The 25292-nt window shown below is 37.7% G+C and overlaps 1 protein-coding gene across 16 annotated transcripts in view; it reads left to right on the top strand.

The window, feature by feature from the left end:
- Positions 1 to 25292, top strand: part of RYR2 (ryanodine receptor 2) — a 646139-nt gene that overhangs the window by 542111 nt on the left and 78736 nt on the right. For all 16 annotated transcript variants that reach the window (XM_067535799.1, XM_067535792.1, XM_067535786.1 and 13 more), the window contains 5 exons: positions 6167 to 6270; positions 7030 to 7081; positions 7231 to 7284; positions 20627 to 20726; positions 21806 to 21885. In XM_067535799.1, coding sequence (XP_067391900.1) covers positions 6167 to 6270; positions 7030 to 7081; positions 7231 to 7284; positions 20627 to 20726; positions 21806 to 21885 — 390 coding nt within the window. The remainder of the gene's footprint in view (positions 1 to 6166; positions 6271 to 7029; positions 7082 to 7230; positions 7285 to 20626; positions 20727 to 21805; positions 21886 to 25292) is intronic.

The following is a 25292-nucleotide window of genomic DNA, read 5'->3' as shown; positions in this document are numbered from 1 at the left end:
TGAGCAATTCTGAAGATTTCTAAAGATGAAACAGAATGTGTCTATAAACATTGCTGTAAAAAGAAATGAAAGGTGTTTCCCCCGTTTCCCTGTTTTTTTATTGGTAAAATCGAGTAGGGTTATGAGAAGTCGGAAAATGATTTATAAATAAACTAAACAATAGAAGATGTTAGAGTGATCTGAGCATAATCAGACTCTTCTCCATGCATAACTGGTCCTTGTTTCCTCTACCTATGCATAACATTGGTCCTTTTCTCTCTTGTGTGTATAGTGTTACGTGACTTCACTGCCTATTTTGGCTTAATGCTGTTAATTATATTCTTCAGACAGATGAGAGCACAGAAGAGTTCATAAAAATACATATTTTTATTGCAGATATAATTTAATACATTGAGACACACAAAGAGGGTAATGCATTTAATAGCAGCTAGTGCCTTTTAAAAATGCTTACAAATGAAAGCATCTACAAGAATACTTAAAGAATAGTTCCTGGTCTTTGGAAGTAAACAGTGGATAAAATTATTATAGTTGTTTACAGCAATACACACAGCCTAATTTCAGACTGCTAAACTTCTAAACTGCTCTGGTTTCCCAAACTGAACTTAACTCATGCTGTTCACAGACATGCGCTGCTCCTGCAAAACCTTTAAAACTAGAATCCACTAATGTGCAACTAACCTTGCAGCCAGGAGAATACACAGAAGCTCAGCTTCTTGGGTGGGCTACTGCTGCATCATTCATTCATTGACTGAGAGAGAGAGAGACTGGAAAATAGATGCACTCTGGTGATATTTCATGTATGAATTTGTTTCTGTAATATCCATCCCCATGTATTTGGGCTCTCTTTCAAAATTAAAATAGCAGGGCACAATAGCCTGGAGAAGAGAAGGGAGAAAAAAAATAAGCATAAGAGCTTTGAAAAAGGAAACATAATTTTTTTATAGATGAATTAACCACAATATAATATAAAGTCTTTACATTGACCCTTGCTGTCAGAACTGCTTTGTGACCCCAGAGACATTGCTCAAAATTGCAAGAAGTGACAGCCCTTTGACAGCAAGGCATGTGCGTGCATGCAAACAGCTGGTACAGTAATTAACTTAAAATAACACAAAGGGCTCTCTCTTCATTATCTCGCCACCTTTCCTCCCCATGTCAGCTTGATGTGTGTATATGTTTTGGGAAGATCAGAAGGAACTCTGTACCAGCAGGTGGTTAGATGTCTCACATTAGTATGCCTTTGGGGGAATACAAAGCAGTTGGCTTCTGCAGCGCCCTTTAATAGCGGGCAGCTCTGTTTTGCTGGCTTGTGTAGGAGGAGGAAGGAACTGTTGAAGTTAGCACCATAGATCACAATACACAGTTTCCCAATCTTAGAAGCTCCTTAAGGGCCCAAGTACCCTGTTCACATGCAGAAGGCCAGCCCAGGGTTTCAGACACTTGCTATAAAAGCCAAAGTAATCTGGAAAATTTCTCATGAAAGGAAATAATTATATTTACTCATTTGCCCTTTTCTCCAAAATAGAAATGGAATTCACCTTTTCCAGCTCCCTCTTCTCTGGCTTCTCAAAATCCCACCTATCGATCAATATTTTGCTATTCAAAATGCGATTATTCCAGTCACAGACTTGCCACAGCTGCTAAACCGAGAAGGAAAGCACAGCCCTACCAATGTGATACATCGAAAGGGTGACACTAACAATGTAGTGGATTCACCTGCCAAAGCTGTATTTCTCCTCCTGGAAATGTTTCAACATTGTCACACTTTAATGTAAGAGGTGATGATATCAGCATCAATACATTTCTGTGTGCCGCTCCCCTTCACAAGGTGAAGGACAATCTTGGTCCCAGCCTGAAGTCTCACACCAGGGTCATGCTGCAGCATGATAGTTGTAAAAAAAGAAACTGCAGGCGACCAAAAACTTGAAAACCTTCACTGTTGAAAATTATCACAAAAATAAATTATGGGTTTTTTATCTTTTTTAAAAAAAATACATTTTGTGTGTGGTGCTCTACTACAAGCAGGGGAGCTTATCTGAAATTAAATCAGATGGCATACAATGCCACCCTAGTTTTTATTTTCTGTTACAAAAAACTGTTCCTATGTTCAATGTAAAATGCAGATTACATGGGCACCTGAATTCATATGACTTCTGGCAATAAACCATGTTGAGAGACCATTACTGATTGCAATTATTTAACAGGAATGATACTGAATCAATTTATTTTAGTGCAACTCAACTTATATTTTGTGGCACTTCAATGTTTAGATACACTATCATTAAAAATGTTTCTAATTAATTTTTTCATAGATTCCAATGCAAGAAGGGTGTGATCATTTAGTCTGACCACCTGTATAACGCAGGCCATATAACTTCCCCAAAAGACTTGCTAGAGCATTTGTTTTACACACTTTTGTTAAGTTGCTCAGGTAATGAATTTTACATTTAAATAAATATAAATCAAAACTTTATTAATTAATACATTGAAAATTAAAACCCTTACCCAGAAACACCAGAAAATCCATTTGTTCTCATTTCCAGACTACAGTCTAATAATGCAATGAATTCCACTTAATTCAGTCATTGGCAGATTTGATCCTCCGTTTAATTTGCATTAGACCTTTGAAATCTAATATTGTAGATTAAAAATTAACACAATTTCCACCCTTTATCTTGAACAGTTTTTATAACTTGAGGCAGGTATTTTGGATGATGAAATCACAGGTTATAGAAAGTTGTCATTTAATTAAAGAGAATGAAGAATAACAAGCCCAAGGAGGGACCACTATGATGATCAAATATTATTACAATTATAATTTCCATTATTCGGACATTGTTATCTGTTGTAAGCACTGACTTGAATTGGAAATATACGTGCACCCTCCTGGTCCTGGATAATAACATCAGTGACTAAATTAGCCCATTTCTATCATTTTGAGTGAAATAAAAGGCTTTATGAGACAGGCAGTGCCATATCTGACAAGATAGGAGCCTAACCCTCAGCTTCATCCAGTAAGTACTTGGTACAGCTGAGTGGAGAGAATGGGGGTGAATGAGCCATTTGTAGCTCCCTGATCATTGGACCAGTTCTGTATTGATCTACACAGTTTAGAGCAGTCCTATATCCGCTCTTAAGCTACACCTGCTGGCTGTTGCCCAAGGGACTGGTACACCAGCTACAGATAGCAGGAATGTAGCAGCACTCTGGCGACAACCTCTATATTAGAGGGCTAGAAGTGGATAGCATAGAAGCCATTTCTGTGCCATCTGTGTATGGAATCTACAGCTAGCCATTAAAGCTGGCTTACTAGCCCCTTTTCATCATCACAGTGATGCAAAGAGACTGAAGCAGAATAGAGAACCTGACCCAGGATCTCTTTTAACATTTCGGTTTCTTCATCTGTAAAACAGGAATAATGAGGATGACAAAGAAGCTGTGAGGATGCATTTATAAGTGTTATAAATGCTTTGAGGTTCTTGGAATGCAAATTGTTGTTCTTGCTGTTTGTGGACTTTTTCAGGCTTAGCTGGCTTTTCCTCACAGGATTATTTGGCCTTAGTCCTTATAATGGAAAGTGATTTAGTGTTTTGCCTGAGAAAGGGCTTCAAGAACAAATTCACAAAGCAATTTAGGTCTTACATCTTTTTTCCTTTTAGAAGAATAGAATTATCTTATGGTATTTACAAAATTTACTTTTTTTAAAAAAACAATGTGGTTAATAAAGTTACAGAAAATATAGCTCTTGCTGACCTTTTGCATAGGGGTGAATTTCTGCTTTAATTTGTAACTAAGGGAAAGTCCCCATTTTCTTTGAAAAGTCAAAAGTGAGCAGCTGATTCCTTGTGAGCAACTTTGAAATACTTTCTAATTACATTTAAAATTCCTTATGTATTCTGTGTGTTTTGCGTCTCTTCCTTGCACTTTGTGACTAAAGACATTTTAAAACTGGATCGTGTTTTGTTTTAAAAATAAAAATGGTTATTGCTCCTTATTCCCCACCTGAATTCATGCTCCACAGTCAGAAAGAGAGAATTATAAATTCATCTAAGGAATAAAGATTTGGAACCACTAGGAAAGGGATAGATGATAAGACAAAAAATATCATGATGCCACTATACAAATCCCTGGTATGCACTCACATTGAATATTGTGTGTAGTTCTGGTAGCCCAGTCTCAGAAAAGATATATTAGAATTGGAAAAGGTATGGAGAAGGGCAACAAAAACAATTAAGGGTATAGAACAGTTTCTGTATGGGGAGAGATTAAATAGACTGGGACTTTTCATCTTGGGGAAAAAAAGATATCTAAGGGGCATATGATAGAGGTCTATAAAATCATGAATGGTGTGGAGAAAGTGAACAAGGAAATGTTATTTACTTCTTCACATAACACAAGAACTAGGGGTCACCCAGTGATATTAATAGGCAGCAGGTTTAAAACCAACAAAAGGAAATACTTCTTCACACAATGCACAATCAACCTGTAGAATTTATTGCCAGGGGATGTTGTGAAGGCCAAAAGTATAATGGGGTACAAAAAAGAATTAAATAAACCCATGGAGTGGATGACGGGATGGATCGCTCAGTGAGTGCCTGTTCTGTTCATTCCCTCTGAAGCACCTGGCATTGGCCACTGTCAGAAGACAGGATACTGGTCTAGGTGGATCATTGGTCTGATCCAGTATGGCCGTTCTTACGTATCTCAGGAGAAAATGAATTATTAGCAGATACCCTGAATAATAAAGAGCAAAGGAAAAATGCAAAAATGCTCCTATATAATCAAAGTTTTATAAAATAGAATTTGCTGTGTTCTGCCCCAATATGCTACTTACCTCTCTTTGACTTCAATGGGAGTTGCACATGTATATTTCAGAGTACAATATAGCTCCAGTGTATTTTCCATGAGGGTTTCTTTTTTCCGATTTTTAAAGCAGGGGTTCCTAAACTTTTTCATAATGTCCACCACTTAACGCTTATTAACAGACCATCTTTTGAACACCTGTCCTCCTTGTCATCATCATGTGGCCAGCCCCCTCCCACTGTGATCAAATAATGTGCCTGTGACGACAACAATTGTTGACATGGAAAATTAATCTTGGCAATGCGTTGGAAGTATTTTTATCTGTATTTTAATGTAATTTAGCAGGAGGAAACAAGGGGGAACCAGCACCATGTACTCACCCAGTTCTCCTTGAACCACCACCAAGTGTTCTGTGGAACACAGATGGTCAACATAGTACAGTTTTGGGGACCTCTGGTTTGGAAACTGAAACGATATGAAGTACTATGCTGGCAAATGAAAAATGGTTTTCTACTAACTCATGAAGGGTCAGAAGTCCAGGTTAAATATAATGCTTTGAAGATACTTTCAAATTCAAACCTTCAGGTGCTGCTCTGGTAACTGCCAGTTTGTTAATAATTGTAAAAAGAAAAGTCAATCCTCAGTAGGCCGTGTAAACCTAAAAGAAAAAATTGCCAACCAGGTCAATTTACAGCTTTAAAGTGAGAGAAAAAATCTACATTAACAACAAAAATGTTCATCCTTTCCAACTTTAATACTGTTGTTGATAGACATGATGGGGAGGACCGTGAGTATGGATTACAGCCCGTCCTCCACTACACAATCCATCGGGCTCTTTAGGGAGCAAGAAACAGCGTGGTTGGCAGAGTACTGTAGGCACCATAAAGTAGTAGCAACAGGGAACCATTCTTCACTCTGCTGAGGCAGGTTGTTTCAGTAAGGAAGAAGGAGATAGTGAGTGCCTGAGTGTAGTAGCCTATAGTGCGTTCAGGCAACCCCCCCAACTTAATCTTGAAGGCAGCAGTGGTATGGATTGGGGTGGTATCCAGGGAATAGGAGGTAGCTTTCATAACGAATGGGACGATGCAGTGGGCACAGCCCAGGATCATTCTAAATCTATAAACTTTCATGGTCTGGGTGTGTTCAGGATTCTAGCCTATCTGTTCCCAAAGATACTCCATGGAGCTGGACTTTTAAATCCTAGCCATCTAGGAGGGGTTCAGTACTAATCATTCATCCATTGAGAGCTCAAGTTATAGACATTATTATGATATATCTAATAAGACTTTTGCTGGATAAGACAGATTTTACAACAGATAATGTAGAATACATTTTCTTCTATTCCAATTTTCTTTCCCCACAGAAACCTGGAGAGGAGCCACCAGAGGAAGATGAAGGCATTAAAAGAGTTGATCCTCTGCATCAGCTTATTCTGCTTTTCAGTCGAACAGCCTTAACTGAAAAAAGGTAAGGTTGGTGTGAGGGTCTGTAAAATGTCTCCATTTCCAGCTGCTTCCATTTTTAAAATTGCATCTGTTTGCCATGCAAATGTCATATGTGCAAATAACATAGCTAAGCAAGCACTAATGGAATTTGCATGAGCATGCACATGTGGGGCTTGATGCTTAATTACATTGCCAGAATGGTATAAAAAGGACTTAGCATAACTGAGAAGCAGGCACATAGAATTTTCTGCAAACAAACGGATATGCCTACAAACTTCGATGTTACATTTATGGATGCTGTTGAAAATCTGTCCCGTGGTGTGCTCAGTCATATCTGTACTCCACATTGAAAGTATATTATCTGAAAGTGCTGGATTTACAATATAGATAGAAGTAACTTTAAACAATCGTACAACTGAAAGAAGTTAGAAAAAAAAATTCTATTTTCAGTTTGTTTGTTCGTTCGTTCAGCATTATGTATGTAGTCAATTTCACTGTTCATCCAGTCTTTGTTCATTAGTTGCTTACTTCCTGAAAAGATCCTTATAATTAACTGAGGAACAGAAATACCTGTATAAAAAATTTAAAGGAACTTAAAAATAAAAATTGAAGACATCCTATGTAAAAAGGTGTGCTGTTGGAAACTGGAATTATTAAAAAATATTCAATTTTCTGGTCTTTTTCTGAATATTTGCCGGTTTTAAGTTTATGGAACTGTTATATTAAAATTAATGGTTACAATATCTCTCCCCTTCTTCTCCTCCACCCTTCTATTTCCTAGCAAACTGGAGGAAGATTTTCTTTATATGGCTTATGCTGACATTATGGCAAAGGTAACTTTCCCCCATCTTTTGCATTTACCTTTTAATAAACAGATGTGAGAGCGATTGAGGGAATTTTAGTGTATAGTAAGATGGGGCCATGTTATTTTTTTTTAAAAGCAAACTTTATTTGTGAATGTTTTATTTTTACCTGGTCTCAGAGTTGTCATGATGAAGAGGATGATGATGGTGAAGAAGAAGTGAAGAGTTTTGAAGTAAGTCTGTAGTTCCATTTTGTTTCTTGTTTCATATTAAACGTTGTTTCATAACTTCTAACTGACATTTATGTTTCTTACTTCATGGCTTCCTGCAACTTATTATGTAAATGAACTGCATGTCAGAAACTGGACTGGCAAATATGAGTCATCAGATTCATAGTAGTAAAACAAAGAAAGAAAAGATACAGTATATAATATAAAATTGATGAGTGAACCTTAAAAAAGGAACAGAAACAAACATGTAACAGTTCAATTGCTGTCCTGAACCACAAATTATTCTGAAAATCTGATGAGAACAGGCTGACAAGATTTCCAGTGGTGACTGAGTTTGGATGGGTAAGAAATATTGAAAGAGTGTAGTGTTTGTTGCAATAATAATACGTATATACAGTAGCAGTAATTCATAAAATATTTGCATCTCAGTAATGACTCAGCAATGACTGTTAAGAAAAGGTCAATATTTATCCACAGTTAGCACATGTTTCCTATGTTTAGAATAGGAAATAACTGCAGTAACTCAGACACTACTCTATTTACTGTAGATTAAAGCTGACTTTTTAATAGTGATCACTGTGTAAGGGGACACATGGTCTTTTGACTAAAGCACAGAAATAAGAGACAGGAGATCTGCATATGTGTTTGATCAATCAGTTATCTGCAAAATATTTCTGGATATTTTTTCTTATTGCTATTTCACTTCTTGTCCTCACCCTTCCTTAAGGTCACAGGATCGCAACGCAGCAAGGTAAAAAAAAAAAAAGAGTATGTGTATTTGTCTGGGTCTAATTTTGTGACTTTTTGCTTTGTTAGACTCAACATCTTGGGTAACTTCATACAAAGGGTCTTTAAAACATTTCTCACTATTTTCAGCTTTAGCATAACTTATCTTCATAGCATCCTTCATCTGAACAAAAATGTATTCTTCTTAACACTCCAAGGATTATGCAACATGAAACTTTTTGTCCTAGTTAAATACAAAAACATTTTTCTCTTCTAGGGAAAATGGTATTTTTTCATATCATTATCTTAATATTCTTGCCAATGGTACTTTTAAAAATGATTACTAGCCTTGTCACAAGAAATATCAGTTTGCATCATTTCCAGTTATTACTCTATTTAATTTCTATAGTTGAAACTGTTCTTCTTCAGATCGGAAGGGAATACAGTCCTACTTTTGCTTTCCTTTACACGAGCCAGCTTTGTGGCACTGTATTAGTCCAGGAACATGCTGCTGATGCATCCAGCAAAGTCATAGTTCCAGTGTTCTTCACAGCATAATATCAAGTGTGTTATCTTTTTTGGAATTTAAATTCTTTGGAGTAGATTAGCGCTCTTTCCAAATTCCTCCATTAAATGAAAAAGTCTAGATATAGAATTGTAGATTAAGTGACTATGTTAGTCATTTAATCTAAAATATTTTTAACATGTTCAGTGAAAATAGTTATTATCTTCAGGGCATCATGTAGCAGCTCCATAGTTAGGGTTACATTCTAAAATGGGCTTAAAATGGGCATTTATTCCTGTTTTTCTCAAAAAGTATGTAGCCAGGAAGTGTGAAAATTCACACAGAGTTAGTTTTTATGTCCATTGAATTTCCTACATAAACTTTGTATGGTTTCTCATCACACATTTTTAATAGAAGCTTTTGAATTTGGGATCAAGCTGAAGTTTTTGCTTGGCAGTCTTATTTTTCATTGTTGTCTGACATCTATTAATAAAACATTATCTACCCAAAATTGCTAGATTGGTGTGTCCAGAGTAGATCTAGTGCAAGAACTAGTTTGAGTGTTGGATTTTGGATCATTTTTAACTGTTGTTCTCCTGATAATTGAAAGTTTATGCACTGTGCATACAAACCTGATTGATGGAGGCTGAGACACACACGAACCTGGTAGGTTAATTGGGGCCAGGTATGCACACACAATCGTAATTTGATGGTTGGGCTCCTGGCAATAGGCACAAGACTCCAGCCACATGATAGGACTGGGAACACATACTGTTACCCAAGGTTCTTTCAACCCAAAGCTCTTAGTAACTTTACTTTGTGTGGGGGGGTATCAGGAAATAAATCAATGAAGACACAGCCACCCGACTGATAGATGGTTGACACAAATAGTACAATACAAGAGTGCTCTCACATAAAGCTATACTTTATTCAATCTCAAGCACTTACACATGTCCGGAACAGGTTAGTAAAACACCCCCAACCCTCAATAATTACTGAGGTTTGGTGTGGTTCTTGAGTGGTACAGCGGTAGCCTTCCAATGGCCAATGTTCTGTCTGCTGGTGGGGACCCTGGGATGTGTCCATGAAGATATCCAACTAGTCCAAACTTCTTGCCCCTTATTTATCCTTGTTTGAAGACAGTAACAGGTCCAAAAAAAAAAAAAAAAAAAAAAAAAACTTTTTAGGCAAGTAATTTCAAAGACTAGTCAAGAAGTTTCCTCAGATTATTAATTAGTCAGATGTGTTCTTGCAGAGTCTGCATGCTGAGAGGCCTTGACACAAACATCCTAGAGGGTAAATATAGATAAGCTTCTCGTTTTCTCCTAAAACACAGACTTCATCAGGGAGGGGCAGAGAGTCAGGCAAAGCTTGAGCAAGGGGCTCAGTCATGCTTAGGCTAAGGCAGCTGTTAGCAATAAGTGATAATCAATATTACACTATCATAATGATACCTGGGCTTTTACTGGTCCATCAAAATCTCCCCATACAAAACAACCTGCTCCATCAGGAGTTATACTTTTCTATCAGATTTTAGCCTACTGAAGAGGGAGTTTTTTGCTGATACATGAAAGTTTATTCACAGGTACTGACAGGTAAAATATACTCCATGATCAGGTGCATTTCTTCCTCCCACAAGTCTGTACACTTTTGTCCAATGTCCACTAATGAAGCATTAAAAAAGTCTAGGAAACTAATACACAAAAAACATTGTTTGGAAGCAGGTACAATTGGTGTACACATAAGATGCATGACACAAATCCACAAAAGCAAGGAAATTAAAAGTTAAGCAGCCTAACAGTACATACTCGCTACTCTTCCACCCACAAATATAAACCTTACCATTATCACAGCTACCAAATATTACAGAATCTTAGTTCTGCCTATCTGGGTATGCCTGGGTCTGAATGTTCTTCAGAGGATTTCCTGCCATGCAGGCTGAAGTCTATCAAATCACAATAAGTTCTAAAAAACCCACACCCCTCTCCTGCAAGACAGGAGAAAAAGTTAAAGCTTTAGGAATACAGGTGTCAGATTAGAACTCCAGTGTAGAATGCCATCCACTTATTCCATGTTCTGTGTGTCTGCAAAAATAGTGATAGTCCAATCTGCATGAAGCTCTACTTCAGACATTACAAAATGTATGACGATTAACTTTCTGTGATTCCTTCACAATCGGAATTGCAGAAGGGTCATTCTTTGTCATGCCCTATGCAGTTTACTCTTGCTTTTGGCACGCATAAATTATACTGTGGCCTCTGTATGGGAAGCAGGCAAGTCAGAATATGAACCCAAAATAATGATGTTCAGACCTTAATGTATGGCTGTCTGCTCCCCAATGCGGTATTGGGGTCCAGACCCCATGCAATTTGCTCCCCTGGTATTTTATTTTTCACTATTAAGATGATTTTTTCCTCCTTGCTGTTTGTCTCTAAGATCACTATCTACCCAGTTATAAAGCTATACAGATGACTCTGTGGAACCCTTGATTCTATTTGATAAAAAGTGATGGAGGAGTAATTTTGGAGTTGGATTCATGTCCCTCGTAACTGGTGAAAGCCAATATGAAATACTGATTTGAATTTTTAACACCTCTCTAAGAAATGACTCTTGCTGGATGCCCTTGATTCTAGAACTTCCTCTCATTGCTCTGACAAAACCCGAGTTTCTTGGCTTTCAGGACAAAATGTACAGCTACTCTATTTACATAAGCTATGCCTAAGGACATAGATGATGATCTCTAAAGAGCTGGATCCTAAGCTGAAAGTCTAATTCAATTATTAGTTGTTATTAAACAATATAAGTTTCAGTATACATGCCCAGCGACTGGGTGATATGTACATTGTACAAATCTGGTAAATATAAATATCTGAGTGGTGCTATCTTTTACCTTTCTTCCCTTTTCTCATCTTCCCAATTTAAACTGATTTATTGTACGAGGAGGAACTGTGTTTTTGATCCTCCATTTGAGATAGTTAGCTGCTCAGTTACCCTGTTTCCATATGGAAATATTGTTTTCTTGCACTGTTGCAGGCACAATTTCGGGGGACATTTTTGTGAGTATTTGGTCCTTAGTTGGTAGGTTGAAGACATTGAGCAGCCTATTTGACCTGCATTACAAAACAATATTTGGTTGTCTCTCCTTTGAAGAGTTATTAATTTATGTTTTTAAAGAGCAAAATAAAGACAAAAATAATAATTCAAGTAGTCTGTTTCAGATGGGTAGTTCATAGAATGTATGTGACTTTTGGCTAACAGAGTAAGATGCAGAAAACTTGCCTGTTTAAGGCTGTAAAAGGGTGGGAAACTAAAAGCCAAATTCTGCCTTCCCATGTTGAATGATGAACTTCCATCTACTTCAGTGGGAGCCCAGTGTGCACATCTGGAGGATAATTTGTTTTCCTTGTTGATTATCTGGATAGCTGAAGGAGATGTTATCCTGAGACTTGCTTGTATGGCATGCTTAAAAAGATGTTCTCTCTCAATTATATGTTATGTAACTAAGGTTTGTCCCATTGAAATGATCCACACGTTGAATTTGGTTTCTTGACAGAGGCTTTATAAATAACAATTAAAGGTACTCAGACACCCCCAATTTGTCACTTTTATTATCTATACAATTTTATTTTCCTATAGTATCTCATTTTGGTTCAGTGATTTATTCATCAGTTTTACACACATTCTAGATACAGCCCTGTTCCAAATATTGTCTGCACACTCTTTATAGAGTCAATTTCACCCAATCTCAGAGACTCGACTTTATCAACAAAGAAACTAATATCAACATAAAATAAATTCCAACCCAGGATTCCACCCTGTGTTTAGCTGTTTCAGGGGTTTCTCCTGATGGTCCTCTCTATACCAGATTCAAGAGTTAAATGGATCTATGAAAACAACCAATGTTTCCTTGTGGAAAATATATGATTAAATTTTGTAATTTGTATCAAGAGATTTGAATTTCAGAGCAAAGTTGTGTTCACTGACAGAAATAGTGAAATGTCACCCTACAATTCCTATAGAAATCTTAGAGCCAAAAATCTGCTACTAAATGTTCACATCTCCTGTTACGGTCAAAGGGAGAATGCAGAATTCAGCATTCTGAGTCTGCGTGCTAAGATTTTGAAATGAAAATTGATAAATTTGTCGCTTAACTTTATGCACAGTTTAATCCTTAGGTTATTCTAAAGAAAGGATCCCATACTCTGTACTGGCACTTAGAAATAACTCCTCAAGCCAATGGACATTTTTCCTGAATAATAAATGCAAGATCAAGAAAAGAAAATGTGAGCAGATATAAAACACCAATAATTTTACTCTATCATCCCCCAACCCTAGCAAAATGCTCAAGTAATGGGGAAGGGAGTAGTAGGGGAAGAGATCCTTTTGTCATAGGCTAGACAGCTACTGGAGCGACTAGTGGAGCTACTCCAAAGCTGTATTGAGGCCTATTACTGCTGTTTGTCTGCTGCATAGAAAGCAACAGATAATAAATCTGGAAAATTCACCAGTTCTGACCACCTCATGTCACTGAGTGGGGACATGGAGTGATGCCCTTTGAAGCAGTGCTGCATGAGTCATTGATGGTCCCAGACCTTCTATATGGGCTCTGAAATCCGATGCACTTCCGCTGCTGACGCACAAAGGAACCAAACTGGTTCTGGCTAATCCCTCAGTTGTCAAAGGGAAGAGGAAAGATGTATCCCTCAGTGATACAAATAAACATGCCATGATGATCAAGTGACGTATTTCATAACTTCCTTATTTGTCCCCTGGTTATTTTGGACCAGTAGTTATGTAATTATCTTACTGAGCATATCCCAACTTGTTGAGTGTTTTCAGTTTCCCCACCTTGGAAGAAGAGATTGAGATATCAACCTTTCAAATTGCCTCAGAGTCAAATCTGCTAAACAGGTTCTCAGCCTGGATTGTAACGATCATTTAATTGCATTGGACTGTTTTAATAACAGAGATAGAAAAAACTAATTTCCAACTGTTTCAAAGATGTCACTCCCCCCTCAGGTGTGTAAACAAAACTAGATGAATTGAAATAGTATATAACTTTATAGAAAAGTTATTTAAGGGAATTTATCTTTTCAGTATTTTAGGAAAAAAATATTGGAAACAGAGCTTTAGCAAAGCGCTTTTCTTTTTAGAGCATGCTTGCAACCATGTCCATTCCTATATATTTGAATAGGAGTGAGTGTTTTGTGTGATCTTGTTAAACCAACACTGCAAGTATAACACAGTTACAACAGCACTTCAAATGAAGTATATGGAGGCAGGAAACATAAAACAAAACAATATCAGTTTAAGTCTAGGAGTGAAGTTGAAATGGCATGACAATGTTAATATCAAGATGAAAACAATAAATATGTTGATGCAAGTCTGTATGGAGACGTTACAGCAAAATGGGACTGAATTAAATGTGCTGTGGCAGTCTTAACTCTGAATTTCCTTGTTCCTGTGGATTTTTAACTCTGCTGTAATGCTCACTGAACACAGAGTAGTATTTTCTTTTGTTAAATTAGGAGCATCTACACACACGCAGAGTCTCTCTCTCTCTAGATTAAAAATATACATATAACATTAAGGTTTTCAGTTTAATTGCTCAAAATCAGGAAATACAAACAATTAGATTGATTATGCAACCCTAACTCTTCCCTCATGTGCATTCCTATATAACCTATAAATACATGATCACATGCTATTTCTCAAAATCTAACTATATAGTATCATATAAATTTTTTTCTATCAATGCATCTATTGTGGGATAGGACCAACAGAGCCAATAACACTAAGTACTGCTGTGTTGAAGAGCTGATGCTTGTCAACACACATCTTATAACATTTAACTTCCTAATAAACAATAATTGGCACTCTGGTCTCTTTACTTTCTGTACTATTAAAAAATATTGTCTTTCTGCTGTTATTTTATGTTCAACATTTAAAAATTCAAAAGTAGAAAGTCCAAACCACTTTTCCTCCTCTTTCAAAATATCCTATGACCCAGTGTTGTTTTTCATTTCTCTCTTCTCACCTCCTTGCAGTTACTGCAGATTAGGGCCCAGGAAAGAAAGTAGATAGGTATTCTCAGCGTGCCTGGTAAAAGTAGCTGTTTTAGCTTAAATGTCTCGATAAACCACATTTTGGTTTTATTTTATCATTAATATTTGTTGAGTGTCAGCATGTGCTGCAAAGAATATAAAGTAAGATATGGTTGTGCTACAAGAAGCTTATAATATAAGAATGATTTTAGTAACCTTAAAGAGTTCTCTCTGTTTTACACATATACCTCTGTCATTCCTTGCCATATACATGCATATGCTCAGTCATGGTATTTGCATTGTTCACAAATCAGATGTGTACAGTGCCTAATACCCTGCCACACATTTATACTGTATACAGTGCACCAGATCAAACTAAAAATGCTAAAGGATCATCTTCAACATTTGAGGCAATCACCGATCCACATATACCAATAATTTGAAACTTGCATCTTTGGTGACACCCTGCCCTTGCAGTTCTATCAAGATTTTGACATCATTTAGAGGATTATTACATCCAAACTAAAGGGAGTGGTGGCCAGTAAAAGTCAATAATTTCCAATAGAGATACCATGTTACTGTGCTAAATATGCATGAGAATATGATATCTGATTTGCTTTCAAATGAACAATTTGCAATTGTTAACTTTTTAATGGTGACCGCTGTTCAGCTCAGACAATTAGCTTTCTCAGAGCTGCAAGTATATTTAGCAGTCCTATGGGTATAATGTTAAATCAAAAAAGGTGTAAAAATATCTGTCAGTGAGATGGGTCAAGGTAATAACTAAGGTATGGCTGTGTTCTACTTTAGTGGGATTGGGATCAGGCTCAGAAATAGCATCCATCTCTACTGCAAATTAGTCTCTCTGGGGAGGAAAGATGGTAAGAATAAATCAGGAAAAAACAAAGTAGAAGAGGAAATAATTTTTTTATAATTGCAAAGAATATTTTCATTGTGAAGCTCACTTTTAAGATGAATCTACTGTACTTTGTTGATACGTGTTCGTGCTCATAGGTGCTAATAAGATAGCCTGTGAATTTGCTTTTACCTCCCTCATTCTCATACTTTGTCATCTGTGCTTTGAAAAATTCCTTTTTTGTTATGATATTCTGTATAATGCTAGCAGGACCCCAATGTAGAAAAGATGTGTCAACTCAGCTGAGTATCATCTCAGTAAAGTACTTTTAACTGGAATAAAAGCTAAATCTGGTAGAACTGGACTTCCATCAGCATGAGAAAAGTGATTATTAGATTGCAATACTTAAATTATTTTTTCCAAGCAGGATGGAAAAGTTCATTTTATCTCACATGTGCATGCATATACACATACTTCTGAAGCCTACATTTTAAGCTTCAGTAGTCCGTGTGTTACAGTCTGTTTACTTTCCCTGTGTGATTTTTTTTTAAAACCTGAGATATTTCAACATGTGTGATTTAGGAATAGAAACAGAATTACTCCAGAGAACATAGTGTAGAATGAAGCAAATATAAAGGTTTAACATAAAGATATTAAGACATCTTTCTGTTTTTATTCATGCAAACCAACCCCTGAAATAAATAGACATTTTGCTTACATAAGGAGTGTACAATAGGATTTATTTTCTGCATTGGCTTGTCTCCAACATACAAAATGGGGAATACCTCCTTTAGTGTTTCAGGACAGGGGAGAACTTGGAAAGCAGATAACATGAGGATAAATTAAAGGAGAGGTCATCATTACAGAATAGGTTTGAGATGAAAGTCACTGTTTCTTTTCCTTCTTTTTGTCTTCTCTCAGATTATTCTATTTCAACCTTCCATTTATTTAATTCAGTTATTTCAGATTTTCAGAACATGTTCATAACTTTTAATATAATTTTTATATATACTATATATATTTTTACATATATACTATAACATACCTGGTTGGCTATCTCTGGGATTGAAGACAGGCTTCTGGATCTAACAGCGCAAGTGTCTACTGCTTGAACTAAAGGACCAGTTCCATTAGCTCAAAGACACTAGCAGACTCAATCCTTTCTATGTGGGTTAGCTCTTAGAAAGAGACAAAGAGCCATGCTCTGTATACTATACAGTATTCCAGAGCTCCACTCTTGTCAGTTCCTGCTCATACATAATATTATCTTGCTTCCTATCGTAGCTTCCTGCCTGAAAATTTTAAATTAAAATTTTACCACACCCATGTTGGCCAAATATGAAACTTTGGTCCACATTAATCCCAGGTATGAGCCCAGAACTTTGATTACAAGACCTGTGGTCAGGCGTTATATATTGATTCACAAAAAAACTGTATCAAATCAAATTTTCGCTTCAGTCCCTTAATAACAACAACAAAGAATTGGGCTGAAACAGCCACAGAACTACTAAAGAATAAATCATGCTTTATTCAGAGAGAGACTCATAAGTATATCTTTTATAATTCCTCTTGGGATCAGTCAGCTACACTATCATTTAAAATGAATGTCTTATGCCTCCTGAAGAAAATAAAGTTGTAAGGCCCTTAGAAACCCACAAGTTGCTATAAACAATACAACATCTATCATAGTCTTTCCTCTCAGACAATAGGCAAGTAACCAGATTAATTATGAGATTTTTTAAGAACATTTTTCAGTATGCAGTGCCCGTGGCTTGAGAGAAGACTACTGAAAATGGGAAAGTTAGTAAACTATGAACTTCAATCACACCTTTGGTCCTAAGAAGATATATTGAGAATCAAATTATCTTAAAACAGAATCCCAACATTTTATCTTGGGTCTGCTGATTGTTTGATGATTACATGGATTACTGAGGCACTTATCCTGCAATGACGAATACTAAAAGGGAAAGTCAAATAAAACTAATATTCTTAATAATCATTTCCCATTCTAAAAACTCTGGTCAACCTCCTTCTTGACAGGGACCTATAGTTTATACTCTAAAATTAGCCTGTCCCAAAGCGTTTTCAAATAATAGCCACTCTTCTTACAGACTAATTGCATATACCACATCCTAATTTAGAAATATCTGAAAAGAATGGACTTCAAGCCAGACTCCTTTCTTCTAGCATCCAACTCAGTAACTAAAAATATAATTCCTTCATTAGGACTGCAAAATCACTATTTCAAAAAAGAGCAAACTCCTCTTGATCTTTTGGAGTGTGAGTGTAGACCTACACAAAGAAAATTGCTTGCACTACGCAATAGAAGATTTGGGTTATCTTAGTCTTCTGAATATCTATAATCATAGTGCAAGAAAGAAACAAGCACACAATCCAAAGAAATGAGCAAGTAACATCATAAATCTTGGGCATACACTTATCCACAGAAAATATTTATAGGCATGTAAAGTTTAGGTGATACAAATTGTCTTCCTGTATTGGAGAGGTGGTGGCTGACATTAAAAATGTCAACTTTTGCCAGCAATTACAAAACTATAATATTTTAATGTACTATAATGATTTCATGTTCTAAAGACAGGTAAAAGTATAAATCTCAGATACCACTGTAGTGTAACTATAAGTAAATTATTTTTTTGTTGTGATACAAATACAGGGCAGATTTAAGATCTGCCTGTGCCATAAGGTTGCTTTTTACTTATTAAAATATGAGAATGATACAAAAAATGGCTAAGTTTTGAACAGCCTTCAGGGTGAAAATCCACATATGTACACTTCTGCGTGTTCATGATTCATTTATACAATACAAATTAAGATCACTCAAGGAATAACTGATTTTTTTTTTGAGTGTCAGAGTTTTAAAAAAGTCCTCGTTGTGAAATGTTGATTTTATTATCCCAACCTTTTTCTTTTTCTTTTCTTTTCTTTTTATTGTGGTTGTGATGGTGTGATGAATGAGATCAAATTAACTCACTAAGCTAATGCCTTCTCAAGCTTCCTTCAGATCAGCCTGACAGAACACAACTAAATGCAACTTCCAGTCTTATAGATGCCTCGGTGGTAGCAACTATATCTAGAAATGTGGACATTTCAGTGATAATACCTGAACAGGAGGCCCAATGGTCTAGCATACTTTTTGTACTCCTGGCAGGTTGCCTTCTCTCCTAAGCCCATGTACATGTATGCTCCTTCATTGTCTGGAATGCTCCTTCATTGCCAGAAAATATAGCCAGGTTGAAAGGGGAAATGTGAGTTTTGGAAACTCTTATCCAAGCACTCATCTTCTTCATATCTTTTTTTTTTTCTGAACCACTCTGCCATTTGCAGCTATCTAAATGGCTAAGTTTCCCAGAGGGGAGAACAAAATCGCTGAAGTTCCTTTCTCTTCAACCTGGTTTTAAACCCTTTTGACCAGGCTTCTTCTCGTCTCTTTTGTTCTGCAACTGGAGGCATCATAACTACTCATTCTCTTAGTCTGTAGATGATACAGATGATGGGGGAAATCCCATGTTACTGTGCTTTCCTCATCAGGCCATCAACAGGAGGTCCTTTTATAATAAACCAAGGCCTGGAGACAAAAGGATATAAGTGACTCTTGCAATGGAAGAGAGAGAAAAGATTGTTGGGTCTAAGAATAAACAAAGGAAAAAGCAAAGAAAAAAACAAATGTTTGATTTTCAGTGACCTCTGAAGTAGATGAAAATATTTTGTTGCAGCTTTATTGAACTGTGTTGTAATGATTATTTGGTTGTGTATATGTGTGTGCTTTTGTTCTGTTTTTTTAATTGACAGGAAGAGGTTTAAACATGAAGGCAAACCTTTCAGATGTTAGCATGGCTACATATAAAGCAAAGCTGCCATTTTTTCCCCTGTCTGTGCCTCCATTTCAACTTATCACATGATTTAAGGGAAAAGTTTAACCACAGGAGGTCTGACGATAGTGTGAAAAAAAAAACTTGATGAATTTTGTTTCCGCAGCACGATATTATCAAAGATTTAAGAAACAAATTTGCCAGCCTCAGCGAGAACTCTCTGGTAACAGCATAAATATCTGTGTTGGTTTGCTTTTGATTTAAAGGTTTCTTTTTTCATTCATTTGAACCCATTTCTTTTTTTTCTTAACCTCTTTTTAGTTTTTGTTTTTCATATTTTGTATAAAGCAAGCCTTCATTTTTTAAACCTCTTCCATCTTCCAGTGTCTATTTTCTGTACTTTGGATGGAAAGTTTATGGCAGCAAAGCTGTCACTCTGGCTACTTCTGCTGCAGCTGTTCCTGCTCTTAGGTCATACATGTTTTGGCCATTGTGTTTTTGGACATGATACTAATTGACAGTGTCATGTCGCATTGACTAAGCTTTTAAACCGCACCATCTGATGGACTCGCTGTCATAGGGCTCTATGCAACTTCCATTTTGCAACTTATACTGCTTAGTCATTTTCAATTCTCCAGCAAACTTGAGTTAACCCTACGAAAGTTCATGGAATTAGCTGTGCCTTTATGTTTTCTCTTTATGTTACTCTTTATGTTTTCAGTAGTTTAAATAATAAAGAACAAACTTCAGCCATTGCTCAAGCAGCACCATGCAATCTCGTTTGTTGCCACCAGAGAATGCAAAATATAAAGGCCCAGTGTACTCTATCTAATATCCTTTTGGGATATGTTGTGGGTTGGGGAAACCTATCTTGTATTATAAGTCAGCTTCTTACTTGATACATACAACTCTGCCTATTATTTAAACAAACATTTTAAACAAATTTTCCCAGATGAATGAAGCTCCCAATGAAGCTACTCTGTCATTTAGGGACAACTTGCACTTGTGCTGAGCAGTATCAAGTTATGGTCATGCTGTAGAAGATTATTAATAAAAGAGTATAAACTGTGGCAGAAAAACATAGCACAAAAGTGCAAGTTTGATACATGCAGTACGTATATACTGTGAATATGGGCTTTGAACTAACCAAATGATTAACAACTGAGAGAACTCCTTCCTGATAAACAAAGCACCAAAAGTATGTAAAGAAAAACACAAAGAAAAATATTGAACATGTTAAATATTTGTTCAGTAGCATTGTGTGTGTGTTAAATCGGTCTATGATGTTGCAATAGAGCCCATATACTAAGAGATGATGAAAAAAAATTTGGAGAGCTGATGGTCGTTGATGTCCGCAATTTAAATGATTGGGATTTCTGTTCAGGAAAAAGAAATGGAAAAACAGAAGCTTCTGTACCAGCAAGCCAGACTGCATGATCGGGGTGCTGCAGAGATGGTGCTTCAAACAATCAGCGCCAGCAAAGGTAAAGACCTATTGCTATAAACATATAAAATCTTCTTTGGGATTATTTTTTAAAGCTTTGTTTGCTGTAGAACTTGCTCCTTGTAATTTTTGGTAGGTAAACCTTAAAAGCACTGGAGGTTAGGTTCATTTTCAAATAAAACCCCAACATTTAGATGCTTATTGGAAGTTTATCCAGCAAAAGTTCATTGAAAAATAATCACAAGAAACTTCTTTGTGGTATGTTTGTATTCCTGGTCCTGGCTGGAACACACATGATGTAGACGTGAATAAAATATGGTGCAGAAGTCATAGCTGTGCACTGGGAATGCACAGTGACAAAGTGAGCTCCACAATTATTGGGATTTGTGTGTCTGTGGACTTAGCACAAGCTATGATTTTTTTTCTCTGAATAAATTCAGCCATGCCCACTTATAATCTGTTCCTCCATCCACTGCTTCGTCAATGTCCCTTCACTGTATATTGCTAAAAAAGTATAACTTTAGGCATCTGTTCATCAGGTCCCACCTTTCACCAATCATTTTTCCTTTTAGTCTACCATTCTGTGCTCTGTCCTTACTGCACTATTACTCAAACAACCCTCTTCCTCATAAGCAGAACTAAACAAATTCCTCTAGCTACTGTATTTAAATTCTTCACTTCATTATTAGTCCTTGAGGAAGTGTCAAAGGTTTGTCTATGTGGGCATACAGTAAGAACACATTATTAAACTGACAAGTCAGTTTTAAATTGTGTATCTAACCTCAGAACCAGCTGCTTAAGGTGGTCATTATTGAAGAATAATTTATAGTCTTTAATCTCAATTATTCGGGTCTTTCATCTTTTCTTCCCTTTTTTATCCATTTTGTATCTCTTTTTTTACACTATGTATTCTTACAAAATCTAAATCACACAGTAGATATGGTGAAGGAAAAATGCATGTATCTGTTTTACATGAGAGATTGTTGAAATGATCCTCTCCTGTAAACTGCCATGTAAATCACTTCATGCTGTGCACATCCTAGGGCAGGATAAATTAGTAGGATATATTTGTTTGTTTTTTAAATATGAACTTTAAAATATTGGTTTAATGTTTTTAAGGGGAGATGGGTCCAATGGTTGCAGCCACCCTAAAACTTGGGATTGCCATCTTAAATGGAGGAAATTCTACAGTTCAACAGGTAAAGTGTTTGAGGATAGAATGTATACTATCTATTTTATGTAGCTTCTTAATCGACACTCATCACTGCAGTATCTGAATGCCTTCCAGTAGCACATTAAGTGATGTGACTAACATATTTCATGTGTTATTTGTTCTGTCAGCCTCTCCCCAAGGGGAGAAGTGTGCAGTGGAGTTTCTTGTTTTGATAGGGGGGGTTTTGTTTTGTTTGTTTTTTAAATATACATGTTTCTGTGTGTTTATGTGAAAGTAGGCAAGGTCAAAGAAATGCAGCTAACATTTGGAATGGAAGGTGATTAAGTTTTCTTAGCTCCTAGAATCATAGAACATTAGAGTTGGAAGGGACCTCAGGAGGTCATCTAGTCCAACCCCCTGCTCAAAGCAGGACCAACCTCAGCTATATCATCCCAGCCAGGGCTTTGTCAAGCCTCCACTTAAAAACCTCTAAAGATGGAGATTCCTCCACCTCCCTAGGTAACCCATTGCAGTGCTTCACCACCCTCCTAGTGAAAACTTTTTCCTAATGTCCAACCTAGAGCTCCCCCACTGCAACTTGAGACCATTGCTCCTTGTTTTGTCATCTGCCACCATCGAGAACAGCCTAGCCCCATCCTCCCTGGAACCCCCTTTCAGGTAGTTAAAGGCTGCTATCAAATCCCCCCTCATTCTTCTCTTTTGCAGACTAAACAAGCCTAGTTCCCTCAGCCTCTCCTAATAAGTCTTGTACTCCAGCCTCCTAATCACTTTTGTTTGCCCTCCGCTGGGCTCTCTCCAACTTGTCCACATCCTTTTTCTTGTGGGGGGGGCCCCCCAAAACTGGACACAATACTCTAAATGCAGCCTCACCAATTCCGAATAGAGGGGGATAATCACTTCCCTCGATCTTCTAGCAATGCTCGTACTAATGCAGCCCAATATGCTATTAGCCTTCTTGGCAACCAGGGCACACTGCTGACTCATATCCAGCTTTTTATCGACTGTTATCCCCAGGTCCTTTTCTGCAGAACTGTTGCTTAGCTCGTCGGTCCCCAGTCTGTAGCTGTGCATGGGATTCTTCGTTCCTAAGTGGGGGACTCTGCACTTTTCTTTGTTGAACCTCATCAGATTTCTTTTGGCCCAATCCTCCAGTTTGTTTAGGTCCTTCTGTATCCTATCCCTACCTTCCAGGGTATCTACCACTCCCCCCAGCTTAGTGTCATCCGCAAACTTGCTGAGGGTGCAATCTACCCCATCCTCTAGATCATTAATGAAGATGTTGAACAAAACCGGCCCCAGGACCGACCCCTGGGGCACTCCGCTTGTGACCAGTTGCCAGCTAGACGTTGAGCCATTGATCACTACTCGTTGAGCCATATGCTCTAGCCAGTTCTCTATCCATTTTATAGTCCATTCATCCAACCCATACTTCTTTAACTTGCTGATAAGAATACTGTGAGAGACAGTATCAAAAGCTTTGCTAAAGTCAAGGTATATCACATCCACCGCCTTCCCTACATCCACAGAGCCAGTCACTTCATCATAGAAAGCAATCAGGTTGGTCAGGCATGTCTTTCCCTTGGTGAATCCATGTTGACTGTTCCTGATCACCTTCCTCTCTTCCAAGTGCCTTAAAATTGATTCCTTGAGGACCTGCTCCGTGATTTTTTCAGGGATTTAAGTGAGGCTGACCGGTCTGTAGTTCCCTGGATCCTCTTTCCTCCCTTTTTTGAAGATGGGCACTATATTTGCTTTTTTCCAGTCCTCAGGGACCTCCCCCTGAGGTCTCAAAGATACTAGCCAATGGCTCTGAAATCACCTCAGCCAACTTCCTCAGCACCCTCCGATGCATTGCACCCGGCCCCATGGACTTGTGTATGTCCAATCCTTCTAAATAGTCTTGGACCTGTTCCTTCAGCACTGCGGGATGTTCACCTCCTTCCCATTCTGTGCCACCCAGTGAAGCAGTCTGGGAGCTGATCTTGTCTGTGAAGACAGAGGCAAAAAAGGCATTGAGTACCTCAGCTTTCTCCACATCCTATGTCACTAGGTTGCCTCCCTCATTCTCTAAGGGGCCCACACTTTCCCTAATCTTCCTCTTGTTGGCAACATACCTGTAGAAACCCTTCTTGTTCCCCTTCACATCCCTTGCTAGCTGCAACTCCAATTGTGCTTTGGCCTTCCTGATTTCATTCCTGCATGTTCAAGCAGTATTTTTATAATCCTCCCTAGTCATCTGACCAAGCTTCCACTTCTTGTAATCTTCTTTTTTGTGTTTAAGTTCGCCAAAGACTTCTTTGTTAAGCCAAGCTGGGCGCCTACCATATTTGCTATTCTTTCTGCACATGGGGATGGTTTGCTCCTGTGCCCTCAATAAGGTTTCTTTAAAATACAGCCAGCTCTCTTGGATTCCTTTCCCCCACATATTAGCCTCCCAGGGAATCCTGGCCATCAGCTCCCTGAGGGAGTCAAAGTCTGCTTTTCTGAAGTCCATGGTCCGTATCCTGCTGTTCTCCTTTCTTCCTTTTGTCAGGATCCAGAACTCGACCATCTCATGGTCACTGCTGCCTAGGTTGCCACCCACTTCTATTTCCCCTACCAAATCTTCCCTGTTTGTGAGCAGCAGGTCAAGAGAAGCATGGCCCCTAGTTGGTTGCTCCAGCACTTGCACCAGGAAATTGTCTGCGACACTATCCAAAAACTTCCTGGGGAGTTAACTCCATAGTCTCACATCAGTCCCCCAAGATAGCTTTATCCTCCACACAGATGAGATTTACCTTCATTATATAGAGTTTTGTTGTGCCAGAGGAGTGTAGCTGTCAACAGTCTTCATCACAGATCTTTAGGTAGTCTTAGATATCCTGGGCCAAGGCCATGGAGCACCCTGAAGATAGTACCAAGACCTTGAACATGATTTGAAATTCTACGAGAAGGCAGCGTAGAGAGTGGAGTACAGATTTGTTGGGCTCTTGATAGCTAGTGTTGCTGAGGAGATGCACTGCAGTGTTCTGTACTAGTTGGAATTTCCTAAACACAAAAGGTTTCACACCCAGGTATGTCATATTGCTGTAATTCAGCTGAAAGGTGATGAATGTGTGAATAACTGAGGAGACATTACTGTCTGCCGGGACGGGACAGTCTTCTGGTCAACCAAAGAAGATAGAAAGTGTCACATGTGGATGCTGCTATGTGAGAGCCTGGCATTATTAATGAATCCAAGAGTATGGCTAAACTACAGATAAAGTTGTCCAATTGTGTATATGTGCCATCAACTAATGGAGACTGTACGGTGGCTGCACACTCTTCAAAATGTTTTTTGTCTTTCCACTAGCATCACCTATGTCTTCCTCAGGTTTCTCTTCAATCAGCCATTCTTCCTGAGTTCTTCTGATCTGAGCTTGTTCAAGTACTGGGCCATCTTGATAGTGGTGG

This window comes from Emydura macquarii, unplaced genomic scaffold (assembly GCF_026122565.2).
Source record: "Emydura macquarii macquarii isolate MOO-44397 ecotype Brisbane River unplaced genomic scaffold, CSIRO-AGI_Emac_v2 contig_3517, whole genome shotgun sequence".
Classification (NCBI taxonomy): Eukaryota; Metazoa; Chordata; order Testudines; family Chelidae; genus Emydura; species Emydura macquarii.
The sequence above is the reverse complement of the archived record's forward strand: the minus strand, read 5'-3'. Positions and strand labels throughout refer to the sequence as shown.